Raw genomic sequence first — 22,021 nt, 5'->3', positions numbered from 1 at the left:
CACTTAAAATTTGAAAATATAAAAGTAGATTTTTTTCCTTAAATGGAAGTCTTTGGAGCTTTATTCTCAAGTCTAAACTGAGTTTCACATAGGCCAAGAAATGCAAAAACCTTTTTGGAAAATTGCGAAACAAAATTATAAAGGACTGGCTCTTGTTCACAAACTTGAATTACAGTTCTGTAGTAAATTTAATACTCTCTGAAAATATTTTAAGGAGTGACAACTAATTAGTTTGATATTAAGTGTTTAAAAAAGTGAAAAGCTGTAAAGCAACCTTATTTTTGCTGAAGAGAGTGCAAATGGAGTTTGCTGCTGCTTTGTGATATGTGTTGCTGTGTGATATGCATATACTTTCTCAGCTGCTTAAAGATAAAAATTATATCTCTAACTTTATTTTAGCACTTCTGTTTATAAAACAAAAGCAGAATTTCCAGGCTTTCTTTCTCTCAGAAATGTAGATATTTTGTTTGAGGGTGCAGGACCCAAGAAATTAAACTGAGATGCCTTGTTTTGAAAACTGAGAATTCTTTTTTGAAAGCGTGTGAATGAAATATTAAAGCAAAATAAATAGTAATAGAAATATGATTCTTACTGTAATATTACTTAAAAACTTGAGGGGGGAAAAAAACTATTGCTGACTGTCATTTGCAAATCAAATATTTTCTTGCCTTCTAGCACAGCTTGCATAGAATATACTGGCTTGGATAAACCTTCCTGTACATTACCTGTGTTGTTTTTGTAGCTTGCTGTGAAATTATGTGTACATGTTCTCTGATGAGAACAATTTTCTTAGAACAGCAATTGCAATAAAAGTTATAGAAGTCTAAAAGTCTACAAAAAAGTACAAGACTCCAAACATTAGTAGCACAAGTTTCCAACAAGCAGAAGAAAACGAGATTTGCCATTTAAGCATACAAGCTTCTCAGATAAAGAAAAAAAACAGCTTACATACAGATAGACCTTAGGCAACTAACTCATTCCTAAAGCTGCAAAACTACTATTTTTCCACTCTGTTTTCTCCTCCAATCACTTTCTGCTTTTGATCTTTTAATCTGTTGTATAAAAATGAGTAATACTGTGCTGATGTTTTTCACAATAATTTTTTTTGCTAGTGTTTAAATCAGGGTAGCTCATGCATGGAGCTCTGGCAAGTCTTACAGAAGTGCTTCTGACCCATTGCTGAGCAGATCTTTCTTTCTTTCTGTTCCAGACAGGGATCAATTACAGCCATTAGAGATCATTGTAACACATCAGTGGTTGTCTTTCTAATTTTATTATAGGTGAATGTAAGCTGAATGTAGAGAAGACTTCCCAATAAGCTGGACTGATGTGCACAGAGAAGGAATGAAGTATGGATGTGAAGGAACGTAGGCCTTATTGCTCCCTGACCAAGAGCAGACGGGACAAGGAGCGTCGCTATACAAATTCTTCTGCAGAAAATGAGGAGTGCAGAGTGCCTACTCAGAAGTCTTACAGCTCCAGTGAAACCTTGAAAGCTTTTGATCATGATTCCTCTAGGTTGCTGTATGGAAACCGGGTAAAAGATTTGGTCCACAGAGAAGCAGATGAGTATACCAGACAAGGTAGGCAAGATGTTTGAATTCAGAGTGTGTAATTCATTAGTTCCAAGGCATTCTTGCTGCAGGAAGAGTTTGTTATTTTACCAGTTGCATAAGTTTTGGTAATACCCCACACACGTAGTACACTTCCCTCGTAGCTCCCTAAATGTTTTACAAAGATGGGGAAGCATTGTGTACCATCTTTGGAATAAATAATCTATGATGCACAGGAAGGAAATGGCCTGTGTTGGGCAGTGGTCAGTGACAATATTGCAGAGTCAAGTGTGAAGCATTCAGGCCTTACAATTTTAAAATAGACCCCCAGTTATTTGGATCATTAATAGGTTGTCCAAAAGTTTGCCATTCCAGTATATCTAAAATTGTAAGTAGTTTAAAAATTAATAGGAAAAATAAATAAATACAAGTGTTCCAAGAAGACCAAGCCCTATGAATAGATTTGTGGAAACATAGTATGTCTGCATGAGCATAAAAATAATTCATTAGCTCAGTGCTTTTATATTTTAGCTTACAAGGGCAGTAAAAGAGCACTGCTCAGTGAGTAAAGTAAATTAGTTCACAATTTGTGCATTTGAGTGTGTTGGATGATTTTTTTAGTGGTTATCTCTGATATATAACCAGATGGTAATAGGTTGCTAGAGCTCACTGTTGAGTTTTTCAGTTCAGGACTGGAGTGACATGAGAAGTCCAAATATCCATCAAGATGCTCAAAACTTGAGTGTATATGGTTCTCTTACACCTTACTGTAGCTGACTGTGCTTGAGCACGGGGTTTGGACAAGATGATCCCAAGAGGTCCCTTTAGATCTCAGGGATTCTAGGTGATTGAACTCCAATTAGGAGTGTCTGGAATTGATGCTTCTACATTGCCACAACTAAGCTACTTAATGTAAAGAGAAAAAAAAAATGTTATGAAATGTGTAGAGTACTTCAGCCCAACTATCTAAAAGAATAAAGCTAGGCCAAGAGCTGTGTGAACAGTTTTCTGTTTAAAGCTATCTCCTATTTTATGCGGAAACAAAAGTAGATTTAGAAATCTCACTCCTGGTGAAACAGTTTTAGTTTTAATTAGTTTTAATTTTAGAATATCTAAATCATTTTTTCCATTGATGTTTTTTTCTCTGTTCCATTTAGAACAACTTTATATTAAAATTAGAGCTGTGCAGATGGTGTTGACTTCTTTGCCTACTAGTGTTTGCAAGGGAAATAAAAATATTTTTTTTATGCACATGTAACTGAGGCTTGCTGCTACTATACTCTACTTTTTGCTGTTTATTTTTGTTTTCTGTGATGTTTTGAAACTTCAGGTTATCACTGTTTTCTAGAATTTAAGTCATTGGTCACCTTGACATCATTACTTTAATGAGGTAAAAATCAGGAGGAAGTTTTCTAAGACCTGTACTGTGGGCACTGTCTTAGTACCAGGGAAGAAATTATGTCAGAATAGGCACCATTTATTTAATGAATTCAAAAACTATTCCCTGACTAGAATATTATTATTTTTTAAATAGCAATAACAAGCTGGAAGAAGTTCTGTGGTCTGGCATGTCACATATGATGGTGCACTGGGGCTTCATTTTTATTCCCTTTCACTTTCTTCAGAAAAGCACTCAGTATTTAGCTAATACATCTTACCCAATATGCAATAAATTGCATGTCTATAGGCCTAAAATGGCAGCCTAGGATGGATAATACCCTCTTCACCTTCCAGTGGTCTCAGCACTGTCTTCTGTGCCCATTTAATTTCCCTCATTGTCCTTTCAATTCTTTTTGTATGGCTTATTGGCTTCCTGTACTGCAGACCAGTTTGGCCCCTTTGGGGACTACTTGCAGGTTTAACAGGGTCAGGTAATAAAGGGCTTGGTTCAGGTGGTGTGTTCCTCATCTTTGACTGACAATTTACAACTCCTGGCATTGGGAGTATTTTGTGGAAAAAGTCCTCAAGGTCATTTCAAAGGTTTTTAAGTAATATATAAAAGATGCTTCCCTGTTATTTTTTTTTCCTCTCTGCCTAGAAATAGTATGAGATATGTGGCTTTGTGGCTTTGTTGACAGTGTAATTGACAGCCTCCTAATTCAACAGGAAATTTTTCTGTAAATAAAAATGGCAACCTTTAATAAATACCTTTAATTAGGAATGAATTAAAAAAATTAATCATGACCAGTGTTTCACTTTCTGCCCTGACTGTGTAAAACAACAATATGAAATTTTCAGTGTCAGCTGAAGAGTTAGTGGAGCAGTTATGCAAGATTCTCAAGTCTCTCAAATGTGAAGGAATTCAAATCATAAAATCATAGACTCTTCTGAGTTGGAAGACACCTATCAGGATTTACTGAGTTCAACTCCTGGCCTTGTGGAGGACACCCCAGGAGTCACACTGTGTGCTTGAGAGTCTTGTCCAAACACTTCTAGAGCTCTGTCAGGTTTGGTGCTGTGCTCACTTCCCTGGGGAGCCTGTTCCAGTGCCCAACCACCCTTTGGGTGAAGAACCTTTTCCTAATACCCAGCTTAAAGCACTCCTGACACAGCTTCAGGCCATTTCCTTGTGTCCTGTGACTGGTCACCACAGAGAAGAAAGAGATCAGTGCCTGCCCGTCCTCTTCCCCTCACAAGGAAATTCTAGAGTGCACTTAGGTTTTCCCTCCATCTCCTCTTCTCCATGATGAACAGACCAAGTGACCTCAGCTGCTCCTCACATGGCTTCCCCTCAAGGCCCTCTAACATCCTCGTTGCCCTCCTCTGGATGCTCTCCAACAATTTACCATCTTTCTTACATTGTGGTGCCCAAAACTGCCCCCAGCACTGGAGGGGAGGCTGCCCCAGTGCAGAGCAGAGCGGGACAATCCCCTCCCTTGCCTGGCTGGCCATGCTGTGCCTGATGAAGGACGGGGTTGGCCCTCCTGGCTGCCAGGGCACCGCTGACTCTCATTTAAAATGTTAGTATGTTTTTTTATGCCTGATATTTTAGGGTAAATCCCTGGAGAGCTTTCTGCTAGTGAATCAGAACTTGGCTGTCTCTTCTTCCTGAGTTGTTTCAGTATACGTTTTGTGCTTCCTCTTTCCCAAAATCCAGTGGTAGGAATTCAGAAAGGGATAATGCTATTGGAGATAGGTGTGCTTTATTCATGGTAGCTCTATTCCATGAGATCTTTTCTTGTGGAGAGGAAATTCTCCATTTATCTGTTCCAGTCTAATGATATTTTTCCTCATTAATTGAATTTCTGTTGCTTTAGATTAATTACATAAATAGAAATATGAGCCCAAAAATATATATGATTGTCATTATGATTTCCAAAGCTTTTAAAACATATTAAAAAGTGTTTGAACATGAAATTATTATACAAGTGGGGACTATCTTGTTACTTTTGAAACCCAACTGACAGAACCAGAAGAGCAAGTAAGCTGTTTTAGGCAATCGGAACTACATCTAGCCAACTCGCTTCCAGTTAACATCCCCGAGAGATAAGACCCTGTGTAGTCTCCTCTTTTCCTTCAGCCCCTTCACCTGTTCCAAAACTGGTTTTGTTTAAAAAATATTAGATGAGGATTATTTAGCCTACTACTTTTAGAACTTTTAGATTAGTTATTTATTTTCTCTTTGTTTATAAACCTCACAGGAGAGCCATGTAAATGAAGGCCATGAGCCTTTTTTTTCTTAAAGTTAGTTTCAAGAAAGACACTCAATTTTGTATTACCTTGAGAAGATACCTAATCTCATGCTTGACAATGGCTGAAGCTCTATGAAAGACTGTTTTCTTTAAAGTGTGATGATATGATAGTCTCTGTTTATGTGTTAGGGAAGAAGATGACACCTGTTTTCATATGCTTCAAAGTATCCAGCTATATAGAGCAGCCTGATTTAAATGTGCTTCTCTACTTAATTTGAATGTAATTCTCTAATTGAATTCAGCAACCTGAATGCTTGTAGTTAGACTGGGGCCATTGGTGAGGGCCCCAGTCATAGATGATTGTTAAGGTCACTTCCAAGCCAAACCATTCTGTGACTGATTCTATGATTGTGTATAGCATTATGCCCAAGTCTCTTGCTCAATTCAAGATTAAACTGACAATGTGAAGTTGAATTTCTCTGTTGTACAGAGAAAAGTTCCTGTGTTTAGAAATTTTATACCACTTCCTGTATGAAGTGATAAAAAGTGATAGTACATAGGAGACTGCTGTGCAAAAATATCTGAAAGCGTGGCATGACTACAGTGTGGGTGGGAAGGATGGTAGAAATACAGAAAGTAAACAATATTTTTAAATTTGCATTTGGAAAAAAAATGAAGTAATACTTTAATAATATTAATATAATTGAAAAAAAGATCGTGAATCAAACCTGGATTCACAACAACTGAAATACTTTTTATTAATTTAGTAAGAAAAACGCAGGCATGCAAAACCAGTGTTTTATTTACCATCGGATACATGTTAATGGGGAGAGAGGGCTGTTAAATACCTCCCAAGTGGTCATTGTTCCATTTCAAAAACTTTTGTAATTGCGGGACAGTGCAGTGGTCCTACAGAGAGATCCATGTATCATGTCAGTGAGATTTTGCACAGGAACAGAAGCTGACCCACAAGCACGGGTGGCAGAATTCAGTGCAGGTTTGTGCATGTTCATCTTTTCTTACAAAATCCTCACCGCACTGTTTGCAAACTGTGTAAATTGGAAAGCTGAGTTGTAGGACACCTTTTTCTATTAGAAGACCCAAGGAGGTAGTGCGGGTTTTGTTAAATTTATACTTTTTGGAAGTTTGAGTCAAATATGATTTAGACTGCGGGTAAAGTTACTTGGTCTTCTTAGACAGCAGTGAGAACAAGTTCATTGTGTTTATCAATCAGAACAGTTCACAGTCAGCCAAGTCTCAAGATCAATTTAATTGCATTCTATCCCTTTCAGTTTTGCTGGAGAAACCATTCGTATGCATAGTTTTATATCTTTGTTATTCTGGAATACTTAAGTGCCTAAATTAGATGAAATGCCCTAAATACCTTCTTGAAGCTGTTAGAAGAGAGGGCAAATGTACCAAATAAGTAAAGAAAAAGAATTCCTTTCCTTCACAGTATGCTGGACAGCTCATTCCTGGGTGCTAAAAAGTAGAGCCATGTGCAGTATGTTACAGTGTGTGGTTATATCACAGCTATTGTTCAACTGCTACTCCATGAAAATTAGATTTAGGTGCTAGAAAAATATCACCATTCAGCAAAAGAGGGACCTGAAACAGTGATATATATGCTTTGAAGATTTTATTTTATTGCATAAGATATTAAATACTATCAAGGATACATTTTTAAGACCTTAGAAACCGGTACCTTAATTGCAACTACTATCCTAATATGACTCCAAAGTCTATTGCTTTAAGTACTAGCTGCCCAAAATGAATTATTTGGATAGCACAATGTTTAATCTTTTTAGTCACCGTAAATGTCAGCTGCAGGATGAAAGGATTTAAATGGTCATGTTTTTAAACCCAAGGCTTGAGTACTTTTACCTGTCCAAAGCAGTGGAAGGATAGATACCTAAGAACGTTTTGGCTTTCCACTACCTGGGCTTTATTGATGAGCTCATTTTGCCTATTGGGTAGGCAAGTGCTTCTCAGTAGAACTGTATCAGCTTGCTTTGCAAGGTATTTATATGAATGTACAAAATAATATATCAGTGACTTTGTGATCTCCCAATGAGCAAGTTAATTACCATTCAGTGACACGGCAAGCGCTGTCTTTCAAAATCCAAGGCAGATATTAGAATTAGTGTTTTATGCTTCCTGGCTGCAGTGCAAGATGTGTCCTGATTGTCATCGTGACAGATCCTTTTTTGTTATGCTGAAACATGGCCACCTGCAGTGTCTGCCTGATTTCAGTGGGTAACTTCTGTAAGCAGCATACGGTGCCAGTATGTTCTGGATAAATTTGTGGCCTTGAGCTAAGCACATAACCTTCTGCCAGAGGTGGTTTTTTTTCTTTTTTACCTTGTGTAATACAGGAATAGTAACACCTACCTACCTCACAGGCATTTTGGGAAGATTAATTAGTTTATGTTGGCAAAATGCTTTGAAGATGAAAAGCACTGTAAGTGCTAAGTAGTATTATAATCTCTCATTGTTATACTAGTAACTTCTTAAGCAACAATAAGAAGTTAATTGGTTTTTCAGGTTCCAGGTGATAAGGATATGTTGACTTTTAAAGTTATTCTATTAGCTGCAAAGTGGTATGAAGAAAAACATTTCACTTTTATTTGATTAGGAGTATATTTAGTTCACGGTCAGTGAAATGCACACACGCTCTAAGGTATTCACGCTCTAAGGTATTCACTGAGGTGAAATTGGCCCCTTGTGGGTCATGGCCTGTAGATGAGCTACAGATCTAGAGACAAAGGGTAATTGTGATTCTCCAGGGAGAAATCAGCCTTGGTTATTGGCAGCACACTGCTTGTTCAGGCAGTTCTATACAGACACTACAAGTCCATAGAGTAGAAACCTTGTTTTCAACTAGTCCAGTTGCAAAATAGGAAAATTAAGCTCTTGATCATAATCATTAAGGATTTATAAGGTGACCAAGAGGCCTTCACAAGGATTTTCAGCCTCATGGAAAGGAAGATAATGTAGAGGGTCTGTAAGTGCTTTTATATCTTTCCATAGCTCATACACAGAGATGTATGTGCTGCTTCTGTTCATAATAAAAACTAAATGGTGGACTGGGGAGATGAATGGATCCCATGCATGGCTATAAAAGATGACTTCAGTATGTTAACATCTACAGAGAGGATAAAGCTAGAGCAGTGTGCAGTTAGAGATGGGATGATGGGAGGAATGAAAGAAGCTGAAGAGTCCTGTCTCTCCTGTCTGTTGATTTAGTACTTAGGGCTGAGAGTCAGGGCTGGAGGCCAAGCTGTGAGTGATTGCTTATTCCATCACTGGCAAATAAATGCATAAAGTGAAGCAGAGATGTAAAATGGGGGTAATTTCTCAGAAAGTTCCTTGATGCTTTTTGAAATTAGTTTGTGAAGTGTCAACTTATGGGCTTGAGAGCCAGTACTCGGTGTTACTGAGTTTATTAAAGCCAAAAGAGGAAATGGCAGAGCCAAGGGAGCACATTTGCTCCAAGCTTTGTTTTTCTGCCTTTTTTTTTTTTTTTTTTTTTTTTTTTTTGGGCTACAAATATTGCTGAGTGGTAAATCTTTTCATATCTTCAGCATAAGGGACATTTTGCTAGAACATCTAAATTAAAACATTGCTACACTACATTTATTATGGGGGTTCACAAAGTGGAAAGCCTTTTGGGGGATTGTGACAGGAAGTGTGAGTGATAGAGGGAATAAGAGGTTTTCATTACTGCAGAAACTTTCAGGTCAGTATTCTGTGTTGTTGCTTCCATTTAGCTACAGCAGTGGTCTGAGTACTTCTTTCTGTCCATGCCTTGAAGAGTCAATTCCCATACATGTGGAATACTTCTGTATGAAATTCCACAAACTGAAATATATGGGTGGCTTCAAATAGGCACGTTGGGTTTTTACTTTGTACCAGATCCTAGCCTGTAGAACTAATTGAGTTTTCTACCATGCTGAGAGACATATCCCTCTGGGTCAGGTCCATCTGGTCACTTGTGGTGGCAGATATGCTTTTCCCTCATGGAAAGGCATAAATAATAGTAGAGTTTTCTCCCCCCTCTGTATGCAGGAATAGCAGTAAACCTGAGCTCATGTTTGTGTGCTTCATGCTGCCTCCCTCTTCCTCACCTTCCTTTCCCATTTCAAGCTGTATGTCATGTCAATAGCACTCTACTGGTCCTAATGTGGCAGTTCATACCTGTCAGATCTGTCTTCATAGGCTCCTTGCAGACTGGATATCCATCATCTCTGCATTGCTTACCCTTGGGTCATATTTTCTTCACATCTATCAAATTTAGGCTTTTTGTAATTCTTACTTTGTAATAAATGGATGCTCGAATGTTGATGTTTTGGTCCCAGGATCCAAAGATTAAGACAGAGACCTAAACTGTCTGTACTGTCATTCTGACTGTGATCAAGATGTGTTCTTTGCTGCTCATGGAGTTGTATTTCTTTTCTAAATCCACAAATCCTTTTTTTTTTCACCTCTTCCAGCCCATGATTGGAACAGCTGTGCTGTATTCTCTTAATTTAGTCTGTATATTGTATAATCATAGTCATAAAATCAGATTTTAATATAAAATCCCCAAATTTGGAGCCACAATGTTTAAATTATTAATTCATTTAGTGGAACATGGTTGCTTCGCAGCTTTGAATTGTGCAGTTGTGAAATTATCTTCAGCTGGCTTTAATCTTACTCTGTGGTAACTTCAGATGGGCTTGATGAACAGCCCTTTATCCTTATGCTGGTTTAAGAAGTGCTTCTTATATTCTAGTCTGAGGATTAGGACTGCAGATCCCCCACCACCTCAAGCCTAACAGGGAATAAAATTATGAGTTTCCCATACTGCACAGGAGAAGTCTGTGTGTTTGAACTATCATTTGGTAGACCAAGAAGGTAATTGTGTTTCATACACGTAAATTCTTCCCTACATGTGAAAATAAAAATTTTCCCAGGCTATCTTTTCAATTAATGTGTCCTTGTGATTCTGTAGTAACAAAAAGATGTGTCGAGTTTTAAATACTGTATTTCCCACAAATATGCAAATATATGTGTAAATTTTTCTCAATAATTGACTTGGGGTTTGAGTCTTGCATAGAGCTTCTTCTATCAAGAGTAACACAATAAGTAGAGCTCAGAGAAGTCACAGTATCTGGCACTAATCTTTGCAGAAGTCACCAAGACCATGACTTTTGTCCCCAAATGCTGTTAAAAGTCCATAAGGAATGTGAGAACTGTGATTAATATTTGTTGAGAATAATGAGCATTTGAAAATTATATGCACTCTTGATGAGATTTAATGTATTTCAATGCTCTTTGTTATTATGTAGTTTACTGGATATATTAGAGAAGCAACTGTCTTTCCTATGAATTTTACAGCTCCACTCTAAATCAGATAATGACAAGGAAAGGAGGTTAAGATGGAAAAGTGAATAGAGCAGAAAGGTCAAGAAAAAGAGATTAAAAGGTGACAAGGAAGATGGTTGAGATGAGTGAAAAGAAAAACACAGGAATTAAGAGCAGGAGGAAAATGTGATACAGTGGATTAGGATGGTTTAAATTTCACAGATAATTTGCACAAAAGCAAAAATCAGGCTGAAGTAATAACAGAATAATATAACAAATCAGAAGGAAAATGTTAGCATAGGGAAAGCTCAGTACATGTCAGTGTTCACTGCAGTTCGTCGCATCCTAGCGGACAGAATTCTGCACGTACAGCTTTGAAAACTCCCTTTCACTAAATATATTGTGAAGTTTGTGTGACAGAATGGATGCATCACATCTGTTAGTCATTCTATCTTTTGAGCAATTGCATTCTACCCACCTTACATTCCGACTTCTGGAGACAGTGTTTGTACACCCCTTGTCAGAGTTTTCTAGAGCATCTAAAGTATCTCTTTTGCTATTTTTAAAAAAATCGTTATCCTTTCTTTTTCAGCAAATTTGTAATCCTACTGTACATTTATTTTCACATTCTTCCTCTCAAGACATTTCCTTACAAGTGACCTTATTCTAAGTGTGAGCTCTGCATAAAGAGCTTCAATAGGAGGAATGTATCCCCTACATAGTGTCTAAATATGAAATAAAAAGGAAGTAAGTACTTTTCCCATATCAGAGTAGCAGAAAACAGTATGGTCCTTGCAGGAACACCTTGATACCAGTGCTGCTTATACAATAAGCTTATATAATAAATGTCCTATTATTGAGGATGTATTTGTATGCAGTAATCTACAGACAGAAAAGAAAAGCTAAAGATCTTTTTCCTCATTTGCTTTCTTAAGAAATGAAACTACTTTTAATTTAAAAGAAAAATTAGGATTAAGTAGCAAGTCAAGGAAATGTAAGGGAGAAGTTTGGTTCTCCTAAGGACTATGATCATTGTTTTGCATCTGTACAGCTTTAGATGTTTCACAGTTGTACCAAGTTTGGTATAAGTATTATTTGGTATAAAAGTTTGGTATAAGTATTTTTGTCATGCATTATCACATAGTGATTATAGGGAAAATGTGCTTGTTTTTTGAATGCCTCAAATATGTTCTAGGCAGGTAGAAAAAGATAAAATACAAAGGAAGGATAGATTAGAAAGGGGACTGACAAGTAATGAATGATGCAGAGAGGCAGATATGGTGTGAAACATTATCAAGAGCCAAACTGAAAAGAATTTAAAGTAAGAACTTGGATATGTTTGGGACCGCTGCCTTTTTGGTACTGTGTCCGAGCTGTTAGGACAAAACCAAAGTCAGCAAAGACACTCACACTATAATTCCTCTGTTTAAAAGCTAGGGGAGTTGGGTGTATTTTTATGCTAACTAGGCAGGTGCTTTGGAGTCTTTTCAGATTTTTTTTCTATGGTCTATTGTTGCTAAAACCTGACTTGTCAATTTATCAGTGGTTAATGAATTAGTAAGGACAGTGCTGATGGCTGGAGATGCTGACAAATTTTATTTTGGCAACTTTTATTCATTCCTTCTGTTTGATTCTTTCTCCTTTTCATGGTTTTTAAGATAATATCTCTGTGTTTATATTTAGTATAGATCCAACTTAAAGCAGACACTGACAACTGAAAAACCATGGGACCTTTTCTTTTGTTTAGTAGTCCTCTTCAAAAACCAATTCCACAGATAACATTTCCAAATTGAAGCTTAAGTTATTATGGAGGTCTTTGAAGGACTTCCCCAAAATAGGACGGGGAAACAAATGTAGCACAAGTGCAGCAAGGTTCCATTTAATTCCAGCTTTTAACTTACAGCTTTATCAAGAACTACACCATTTCTGCGTGTGTCAAACTTTCTTATAGCAGAATTTGATTAAACTAAAAAAAAAAAAAAAAAGGGCACATTTCTAGATGATGTAACGTGTGTGATTGTGGCAGAGAAATATATATATGCACATTATATTTTAAGAATAATAATGCTATATATAGACTTACATGTATTGAAAGTATGTTGGTATCCTTTTTTGTGTAAGTGATGCAGTTAAGGAGGTGCACCAATCCTACATGGACCATTGCTTACACAGAAAGTTGCTACATAACAAGTAGGCATATATGCTGCACAAGCTTTAGGAAGTTATTGTAGAGTTATTAATTAACTAGTTTTGCTCTTGTCTGCACAAATGGAGGGTGTCAGCAATTCCTACAATACCCATAAATTGATATTCCTAGCCAGGAGAAATACAGTATCTAATAGTTGAGTGGTAGTAAACAGCATTATTGTCAGTTTTTAAAAGTTAGCTTCATGACATATCATCCCAAATAGTCCAAAACACTCAAAGTGTCTCCAGAATAAGTCTTCTTGAAATGTTGTATCTAATTTTGTTTCTAATTTTCACTTCATACATTTTTTAAAGGAAAGGAAAAAAGCCTTAAAACATTATGGTACCTGTTTATTCTGTACCTCCCTTTTTTTCTCAGGAATGGGTTCATTACAATGGCCAAGGTGTTTTTAAGTCTTTGTGAACTCTTGAGGCGCTTACTGTCAGTGGGAGAAATTGCAAATGTTAAAGTGTAAGAAACCATTGAGCAAATTCCTCACATGGAAATAATTCTGGAAAGATAAATTAGAAACTCTGAACAGAAGAACATCCTCACTTCATGCTCTTTTTTTCTCACTGAGCTCATACAACCTTTTTCAGCTTTTAATTTGATTTCATAGTGTTGTCCATTATCAGGTAAAAGCTCCCAACTAGTCTGCTACCCATGAGGTCTGCATCCCAGCTGTATTCAGCTTCCCCTGGATCCTGGAAGATTTCCTGTTTTTATTGTTCAGAAACATTAAGACGATATAAAATTTTTCTATCACATGTGTATGATTTCCTTTGGGATTTGAATTTCTACAGAAATAAACATTTTATTTTTCCATGTCAACTTCTCAGTTTGGGTTTCGTGGGTTGTTTGGGGTCTGTTTTGTTTTGTTTTTTCATTTGTGCAGGCAACTTACATGGACTACAATCCTCTTAGTGAAGCTCTTAGGAAGGCTTTAGGTCAGATGATTATGTAGCCTGATGATTCTAAAGCTGTTACAACATTTCTGGGCTATGTTGTAAAACTTCTGAATGTAGTGAAAAGCTCTAATATATTGAATGGGATGAAAGGGCAGTATTCAAACCTTCCCCTTTTCTGTTTTGGCTGTTCAATGTCATTTTGTGAGGTTTTTTTACCATTCACAAGAGAGGGGAAAAGAAGATATTTTACGTGGAGATAGGACAAGTTGTAAACTTGAAGTTAAAAATCCATGACTAGATGGAAGGTGCTATGTTATGCCTGAGACCAAGTCTCCTATGAAGCTCCTGAAGATGTTCTGGAATGCCTCGGGTGGTTTCACTTAAGTGCTTATGACTAAAAAAGAAGTGTGTGTGCAACAGCCTTTTCAGATTGCTGTGCCTGAGTGCAGGGGTTTTTTGCAGTGCGGGGAGCAGGGGCTGTGTGCAGCAGGCTGCTGGGGGAGCTGCAGGGTGTGATGCTCTCCTGCTGCTCTGGCTGTGGCTCAGGGGGGCAGTGGCTGTGTCTGTCTGCATCCCTCCTTGCCTTCGCCTCAGCACCATGAGCCTCTGAGGACTGCAGCTGTAACACCTTGTCCCACTGAAGTCAACAGCAGTTTTGTTACTGACTCAAGTAACCTTGTCTTTGGTCAGAATACCTCTTTCCTTTCAATTTTACTTCTCAAAATGCTCTTTTTAGAATAAATAAGGTGCTGCATGTGCAACTGTGTTTACACCTAATCTACTCCGTGTGTGTAGAGACACCAGTGTACATATACATGTGCACAGAGGTTTCTTCTGTATTTGTGTCTGATTTTAGGCAACTGCTTGAAAATGCAGATTCACATACTGATGTACCAATAAACCAGTGTTCTAAACTGTCACCCTTAGCATATATCTGCAAAAATGCAAAATAATAAGCATTTTAGACCCTTTACTACTTCCAGCTCAGACTCTGTCACCACTGGGCGGTTTGTTTGGCCTGTTTCCTTCGCTGATTATTTTCAGCTCTCAATAAAACCCAGAAAGTCACATGGCATGACAGCCTTAAAAAATTACAAGATACTATCAGTGTGCATGATAATCCCCTTTCTTATACCCTTGACACTGTTCAGACATAGTCATAAATATGCTTGCTCCTGTATATTTACCTCCCCAGCTTTATTTTCATTCAAATATCTATTCACAGTTGCATAATAAGTAGTTTGATTTGTACCTAATTGTACTAATTGATTTTCATTATTTATGAAAGTCATTGTCAGAATTCATTTATGGTTCTGACTGTGAAGAAACTTGCAGCAACAGCTTCAGGTGACTGCAGGAATAAAATAATTAACCAGATCACCTTAAAAAATCAATGACCAGTGCATTAACTCTTAATATTTCAGGAATTATTTGCACTTCTGTATTCATACTTTTGCAATTCTATTTCTTCCTCATGTATAGAATTCTGTTCTTGACATATTATAAGCTTTAATTATATTGCTAGTGTGTTTTTATGTTAAATGACTAATTATGGAGAAATTAGGATGCCTGTCAGATTCAAAAATTAAATGTGTGTCCTAATTTGTTCTCAGAGCTGTGAAATAATTGCGGGCTAGGGTGGAAAAGTATTAGAGATATAGGTATGCAAAGGATCTTGCCAAGTGTCTATATATCATAAAATGTCTTAAATCTACAGACATAAAAGTGGGATGAAGACACAGCCATTAAAAAGGCAGTCATTTTTGAGTGTCGCATAATTTAGACACTCTAAGTTATTGAAGTGTCACAAGTTTATTGCACCTAATTTATTAACACAATCATTGGGATTCACTTATGTCTCCTGCTCTGCCCCAAACAGGCTAAAAGTCTGTTAAAATGCACAGACTCTGCTTCAGCAGTAAAAGTGTAAAATACTTCTCAAAATAAAGTGCCATGAAAAATAACAATTTTACTGCAATACTTGCAGGTAACAGGTGGCCATATTTCTGTTTGTATTTGTGTATTAAAGTAGGGCAGAGAAAACAAATGAAAACCAGGTGAATTTTGTTCTTGTTTAGTTTTTCCATTACCACATTAGGTGATGTTTGTATGGGGAAAACAGCCTAAATAGCCTCTTGCTTTGGCCTCTAACAAGGACAAACAAAATACTCTCCACAAAACCAGTCAAGTAAAAATCCTGACAAATACCTTGTTAAGTGCTGTTATGCTTGGAAAAATAATTTTTCTTTGAAAAAAGGAAAAGTTTATAATTTTTTTAAGGTTTTCATGTGCTGAATTGGCTTTTCTTAGTTAGGAAGTTCTGCTTTGTTTATTTGCTAGCCAGGATCACTTTTGATGTGTTTAAGCAGTTGACAAAAAAATGCTGAGGAGAGCTGGAGACAAAAGAATCCACTTGATTGTAATACAGGCGGAGTTTTGACAAAACACCTTATGTGATATCTGAGACAATTATACACATGAAAAGTTTTTACTTTGAAATTCTTTAAGATAAAATAATTAAAAATTTCTCATCTTTTGTTATCTTTTTTTCCCCTAATCAGGACAGAATTTTACCCTAAGGCAGTTAGGAGTTTGTGAACCAGCAGCTCGTCGAGGACTGGCATTTTGTGCGGAAATGGGGCTCCCCCACAGAGGTTACTCTATCAGTGCAGGGTCAGATGCTGATACTGAAAATGAAGGAGTGATGTCTCCAGAGCATGCCATGAGACTTTGGGGCAGGGGGGTCAAATCAGGGCGCAGTTCCTGTCTGTCGAGCCGTTCCAACTCAGCCCTCACTCTGACTGATACCGAACACGAAAACAAGTCCGACAGTGAAAATGGTAAGTTCTTGTGCATATGCCCATATATAAATGAATGTTTATTTGCTGTTTTGGCTGACACTGAAAAATTTTAAATCATTAAAGGAATGAGTTATTTACCTTCTCTTTTTTTTCTACCCTCTCTGGTTTTTTTTCCTCTCCTCTTCCCATAAAAGTCAATATTCAGCATCAGTCCTAACTAATAAAACCTTTGGCTGTGATGCTTTAGCTGTAATTTGGAAAGAGTTTAATCATAAAAAACCAAAAGATTAGCTGTGTATTATCTCAGGCCATGTCACCGGTTACCCTCTGGGGAACAGCTAAGTGGCGACAAAGTTGTTCTCCAGCCTAGCTTGCATTCAAAAGTTTCATTGTAAACTGTTCTTCAAGACATCTTGGAGAAGTTGCAGAATCTTAGAATGGATGAGTGAACTCAAAGAATAGCTTATTAACAGGGCTCATGTGATTGAAAAAGAAATTTGATTGTGCTTTAAACTTCTTAGCTGATGAGAGCAATTGGAATTGTGGTGAAGAGGGACATGTGGCCTTTGTGCCTGGGGGACTGGATTACTGTGCAATTAAAATCTGCAACAAAAATCTTAGCAGCTTTGTAGGATGTGGGGTATGACCATTGTATATTAAGTCTTAGAGTTTAAATGAAAATAGGTTAATACAATTGACTGATTCATTTTTAAAGCTTTTCAGAGTTTTTTTTACCTCCTCTTGAGGTTATGAAGAGAATCTAATGTGGTGTTAAATGCTAACTGTACCAATCTTAACTTTTATTTGCAGAAGATATTCAGCTTTGCTATAATTAAAAAAATTCTTCTATTAACTTCATGACTTTCTATGTGAAAAATTCATAAGAGGAATAAAGAAAAATAAGTAACAATGAAAATTAGTGATGGCTATTGCCTGCATGTCTACATGTCATTTTAATAATTTATTAAACCTGTCCGCTCAGCTGTACAAAAATTAAAGCAACTTTATTGCTATCCTCCAGCAATGACTGTAACACATGGTGGGAAACAGCTATGTAGGTATGTACGTATGGAACTGCTTAAAAAATGAATGCACTTTTATTTTAAACTACAAGCAATAAAGTTTAGTCCTTCCTGTGTATTATTTTAACTTCAGTTTGAGAAAGCAGAACCAAAGCTATAATTTGCTGTTATTCATACTTAGTTTTCCTCTGGTGGCTGTTTGTACATGAAGATACCTGTGCAAAACCACTGTCTCAAATAGGACCCTCCTTTTGTGTTGGGTATAATGCTACATGGTACCTGAGCAGCTCTCAGTGTTCACAAGTGTCTTGTGTCATCCTTGGAAAATTTGTTTTAAGTCAGAGGCAAGTTCTGAAAGAGGAAGACGGAAGTACTTGCCTACCACCTTTTGGCAGTGGAGTTTCTGTGTGATAGAGATTGGTATTTCAGCTGCAGAGCAATCTAGAATAAGTTGTTGAGCAGTCCTATGATTTTGAAAGGTCTCTGGTGAAACAAAGTCTCTTGACCCTTTTGTAAAACCCTTGGTAAATGATCTTGAAAATACATTTTTATGTACACATGCATGCACACACCATTTCCATAGGAAGTCATATCTTTATGTTACCAAAGAGGTCCTGCTTCAGAGGTACCATAGGTTTGGTATACTTTTTAATAAATTTTATACTTACAAATTTTTGAAATGGAAATTACCTGATTACAATGTGCCAAAACATCCTCCATCAGCTGAAAGTTGTAGTTTTTTGTTTTTACGTGCATGATGAGAAGGCTATGAATATGTTAAAAACACATTATTCTGCAGTGGTTAAAATTATGGAAGGAATGTCTGGTGTTTGATACAACCTCAACGAAGAGTTTAGCCATCAAAAAGAATACAGTTGATTTATTTATTAATAGGGAGGCCAGCAGTCCAATTTAAGAATGTACTGGGACTGCTGTGAAGCTAATGAAATTTTGATGGCTAGAGAGTTCCCCAGGGTTATGAAACATCTATAACTTGGACCATGTCATGGGTCGCTGTTACAATGGAGATGTTAAAATGGTGAAAAGCCTAATCTTCTTTGGTATTTTTTTCTCTGAATTTTTGTTTCCACTGAACATGGAAGACTTGGCTGAGAAATTGCTTTATACACATCACTGGAACTCAGTACATTTAATGTTCACAATAGAATAGAAAATACAATTAAAAGCCAGGGAAACGCTATCGCCCTGGCAGGCACAGGTGCTCTAATCAAAGGACTAAACTGCAGGTGCAAGTTTTGTTAATTTATGGCCTGAAGTTAGCAGCTGTGCCAGTGTACTGTTGAAATCTGACAAATCTGATAAGGCTTTGAAACCAAAGTGAGAGTTACCAGTCCTCTGTACCGCATCCCCCTCTGCTGTGTGGGAAAGATTCCTGACTGCATTTTGAAGGAATTGTTTTACAGGTAAATGCATTTCTATGCAGCATGTTTGCCTCTGAGGTAAAAAAGGAGCAACTGGCGATGATGAGCAAAGCACAACACCACCAGATCATACCTCCCTCACCAGTAAAACTACTCACTGTTTAAGTAGTGCATTGCCATCATCAGGCCTTATTGGAGTTAATGGGACTTGTCAAGATGATGAGAACTTTGACTCATTGTACTGGTTTATGATGTCAGGATTAAGAATTTGCTGAATGTACTTGGGGTTTTCTTTCTTGCCAATTAGGCCGGACAAGAAGCTTGGCATCAAAACAGCATTTCCTTTTCTTCCTTACAACTGTTATGTACTTGCTCTTTCTGAAATAGTTGTGGATTGCATATCCCTCAGGAAGGCAAAATGTGCAATTCTGCTGCATAATTACAATAAGCAAGAAGAAATATTTTGTTGAAAATAACCTTTTATTTGTCAAAGTCTTAATAGTATGTTTCTAAAATCCTACAAAATTGACTTAGAATTTTAAATCATCTTGGAAGGTTTAGAGGCTTCTTTAAACAAATAACATTGCACATAATCAAGTTGGAAAATTTAAAATATACTAAGAACAACACACTGTGACTGCCAGAAGATTTTTTTTTTTGTTTAAAACAACAGAACACATATCAAAACATAGGGTTAATAGATGTAGTCTCACATCAAAAGTTGTTTTAGGATATTGCTCAGTAAATAATTCTGAAAATAAATATTTTTCTTTGACTTCATTCAAGTTCCATGTATGACTCTTGGCATCATATTCTGAGAGATTTGTCATGTCAGCCTGCCTGAAGGAGAGCCTGCATCTGTTAATCTGGGCAACCAACCAGTGTCACGTACACTGTGATGTATCAGTTGGAGCACACTGAGCATGCACATGCTTTTTCAAGCTTTCTTCTCTATTCTCATTGCAAGTTATTTCATAAATGCTGCATCAAGAAATTTATGTTGGTAATTGTTCTAGGAGCTGTTGCCTTGAAATACAAGCCGGCTGTCTCTTACAAGCTTGCCAGTAATTTTATGTTGTTAAGCTGTTCTAAGATTACTAAAGCTTGTCTTTTAAACTGGATAAATATTCCAGGAGAGTATGAGCTAGAAGTCATAGTTAGGCTTCAAATGGCCCATTTGCTTAAAGGGTCAATATATTTTTAAGATATCTTAGAATCCACTTCTATATTTAAATTATTTTTCAAACCCATTAAACTGCAATCCCTGACTTAATGAGACATCAGAAGGTTAATAAGCAAAGCACGAAAGTTAATTGAGCAAGTTATTCCATTATTCCAGAAATGCAGCACCGTTTTGTTTTGGGTTTTTTTTTGTTTTAAATGTATTTATTTATTCCTCCCTGTAAAATTATATTACTGGTTTTGTTTGTGCTTTTTGTGCACTGGCCTGAAAGTCAGGCTGTGGCAATGATTCTGACAAGAAAGTCACTCATATAAGACCGAAGTCTTGGGTCGAGTCCATGTCACCTTCTCCTCCTTGGGAAGCAGTAGTGGTGGTGCTTCTGAAAAAGGGTGGGACCCTCCACAGACATGCATGCCACGTAGCTGACTGCCACAAAAACTACCTGGGCACACAGCAAGTAGTTCTGATGGCATTAGAATGTGGGCTTTTTTGTTTGTTTAGTGAAAGTTTTGCACTGATTGGTGTGTATTAAAAAACCAGAGGAGATCAGGATATAGCGAAATAAAAAGAATAAAGGGAAAGAGGGAGTCGAGTTAATGGCCTCAGGCAGTCATTCTGAATTGGTTAGATAAATGGTTTGAAACTTAGACCAATTTTTCATGGATACAGAAAAGTAGATATTGCTGGTAGGTTGTTTATTGCTGAGGGCTCCTATAAGGAGAAAATATCACCTTATTAACGGTATGGGCACCTGCTTGCTTCCTCTCCAACTTCAGACAGTTTCGGAAGATTGCGTTCTTGTGAACCTAACGCTATCTTGTCCTTCCAGAATGATGAATTTACTGGCAGTCAGATCTCTGAAACCCAAGAAATACATTGGTAAGACACTTGCTGAGACATTTTAATCTGTTGTCTCTAGCCCAGTTCATCTATAGCATATAATTGAACTCTGCATTATTAAATAATGCACATAATTCAGGAAGTAGTGTCACATGCTTTCACCCATTTACCATCTTTCTTTATGCTAAGGCACAAAACTTGATTTAAATGGACCCTGTTGAATAGTAGCTGCACCTGCTGGCCAAATGCTGAGCCTACTGATCAAAACCAGCCACATAGCTGGGGCATTAATCCTCATCTTACTGCTCTACCACCAAGTACAATTTCTTCACTTTTTCCCATAGATTTCCATCTAGCAATTGTCTGCTCCTCATTAAGCATGCCAATATGCCTTAAATCTTGCTTTGCTGCCAAAAATTTCATGACCAGGAAATAAATCTGTTTTATTTTTGACAGAAGTCAGCTCTGAAATAACTTTTAATATTTAACAGGCATACAGATTTTTCTTTGGTTACGGAGACATGTAGCAGAAATCCATAAACAAAAGTAATTTTCTGGTTTTCTGAAATATTATAAGTTTTCAATAGTTATGCCAGTTTTCAGAGTCTGTGGATATATTTCAGTTAATAATGAAATTGTTAATACAAGTGAAAATCAGGTTCATAATTCCTTTGGCTAGTGGTAGCCAAAGAGGCAACAGCTGGGCTGATCTTATTGCAGTAATTTTGTGTGATCTCCTGGGTTTCATAGATCTGAGTGTCACTGAACTTGCTGTTAAGGAAAGGCATGAGATTCCAAAGGACCATCTTAATTATGGTGGAGTCTGGTGTAGACTGTCATGCCAGGGGATGAGGCTCTTTGGCAACACTTGGATAAATTTTCTGATGTACAGGAACTGTGGGTTTAGCAACAGCTGACACCAATGAAATTAGAACTGGGATCTGCAAGGAAAAACAAATCAAAGCAGAAAATCTCAGAGAATTCACTCTTGGCTCTGAAGTTTATAAACCTTTCTACTGTTAAGGAACTGTAAAAGAGGTGTTTAAAGACTAACTGTCATATCTCAGGATTTCTCAAAAAATCTGAATTTTAAGGGAAATAGCACAATGCAGAAAAAAGAAGGAAGGTCAAATTTCAGAGGAAGAGCCTACAAAGATGTTTCAAGA

The 22,021-nt window shown here is 37.1% G+C and overlaps 1 protein-coding gene across 37 annotated transcripts in view; it reads left to right on the top strand.

Moving 5' to 3' along the window:
* TENM3 (teneurin transmembrane protein 3) overlaps nucleotides 1-22,021 on the top strand; it is a 1,291,416-nt gene that overhangs the window by 978,710 nt on the left and 290,685 nt on the right. For 34 of the 37 annotated variants that reach the window (XM_038135908.1, XM_038135903.1, XM_038135907.1 and 31 more), the window contains 2 exons: nucleotides 1,281-1,583; nucleotides 16,189-16,467. In XM_038135908.1, the coding sequence (XP_037991836.1) occupies nucleotides 1,352-1,583; nucleotides 16,189-16,467 (511 nt within the window). In that variant the 5' untranslated portion in view covers nucleotides 1,281-1,351. The remainder of the gene's footprint in view (nucleotides 1-1,280; nucleotides 1,584-16,188; nucleotides 16,468-22,021) is intronic. The other 3 variants (XM_038135939.1, XM_038135936.1, XM_038135927.1) reach the window with 1 other exon arrangement.

Source organism: Motacilla alba, chromosome 4 (genome assembly GCF_015832195.1).
Source record: "Motacilla alba alba isolate MOTALB_02 chromosome 4, Motacilla_alba_V1.0_pri, whole genome shotgun sequence".
Taxonomy (NCBI): domain Eukaryota; kingdom Metazoa; phylum Chordata; class Aves; order Passeriformes; family Motacillidae; genus Motacilla; species Motacilla alba.
This window is presented reverse-complemented; position numbering and strand designations above follow the sequence as displayed.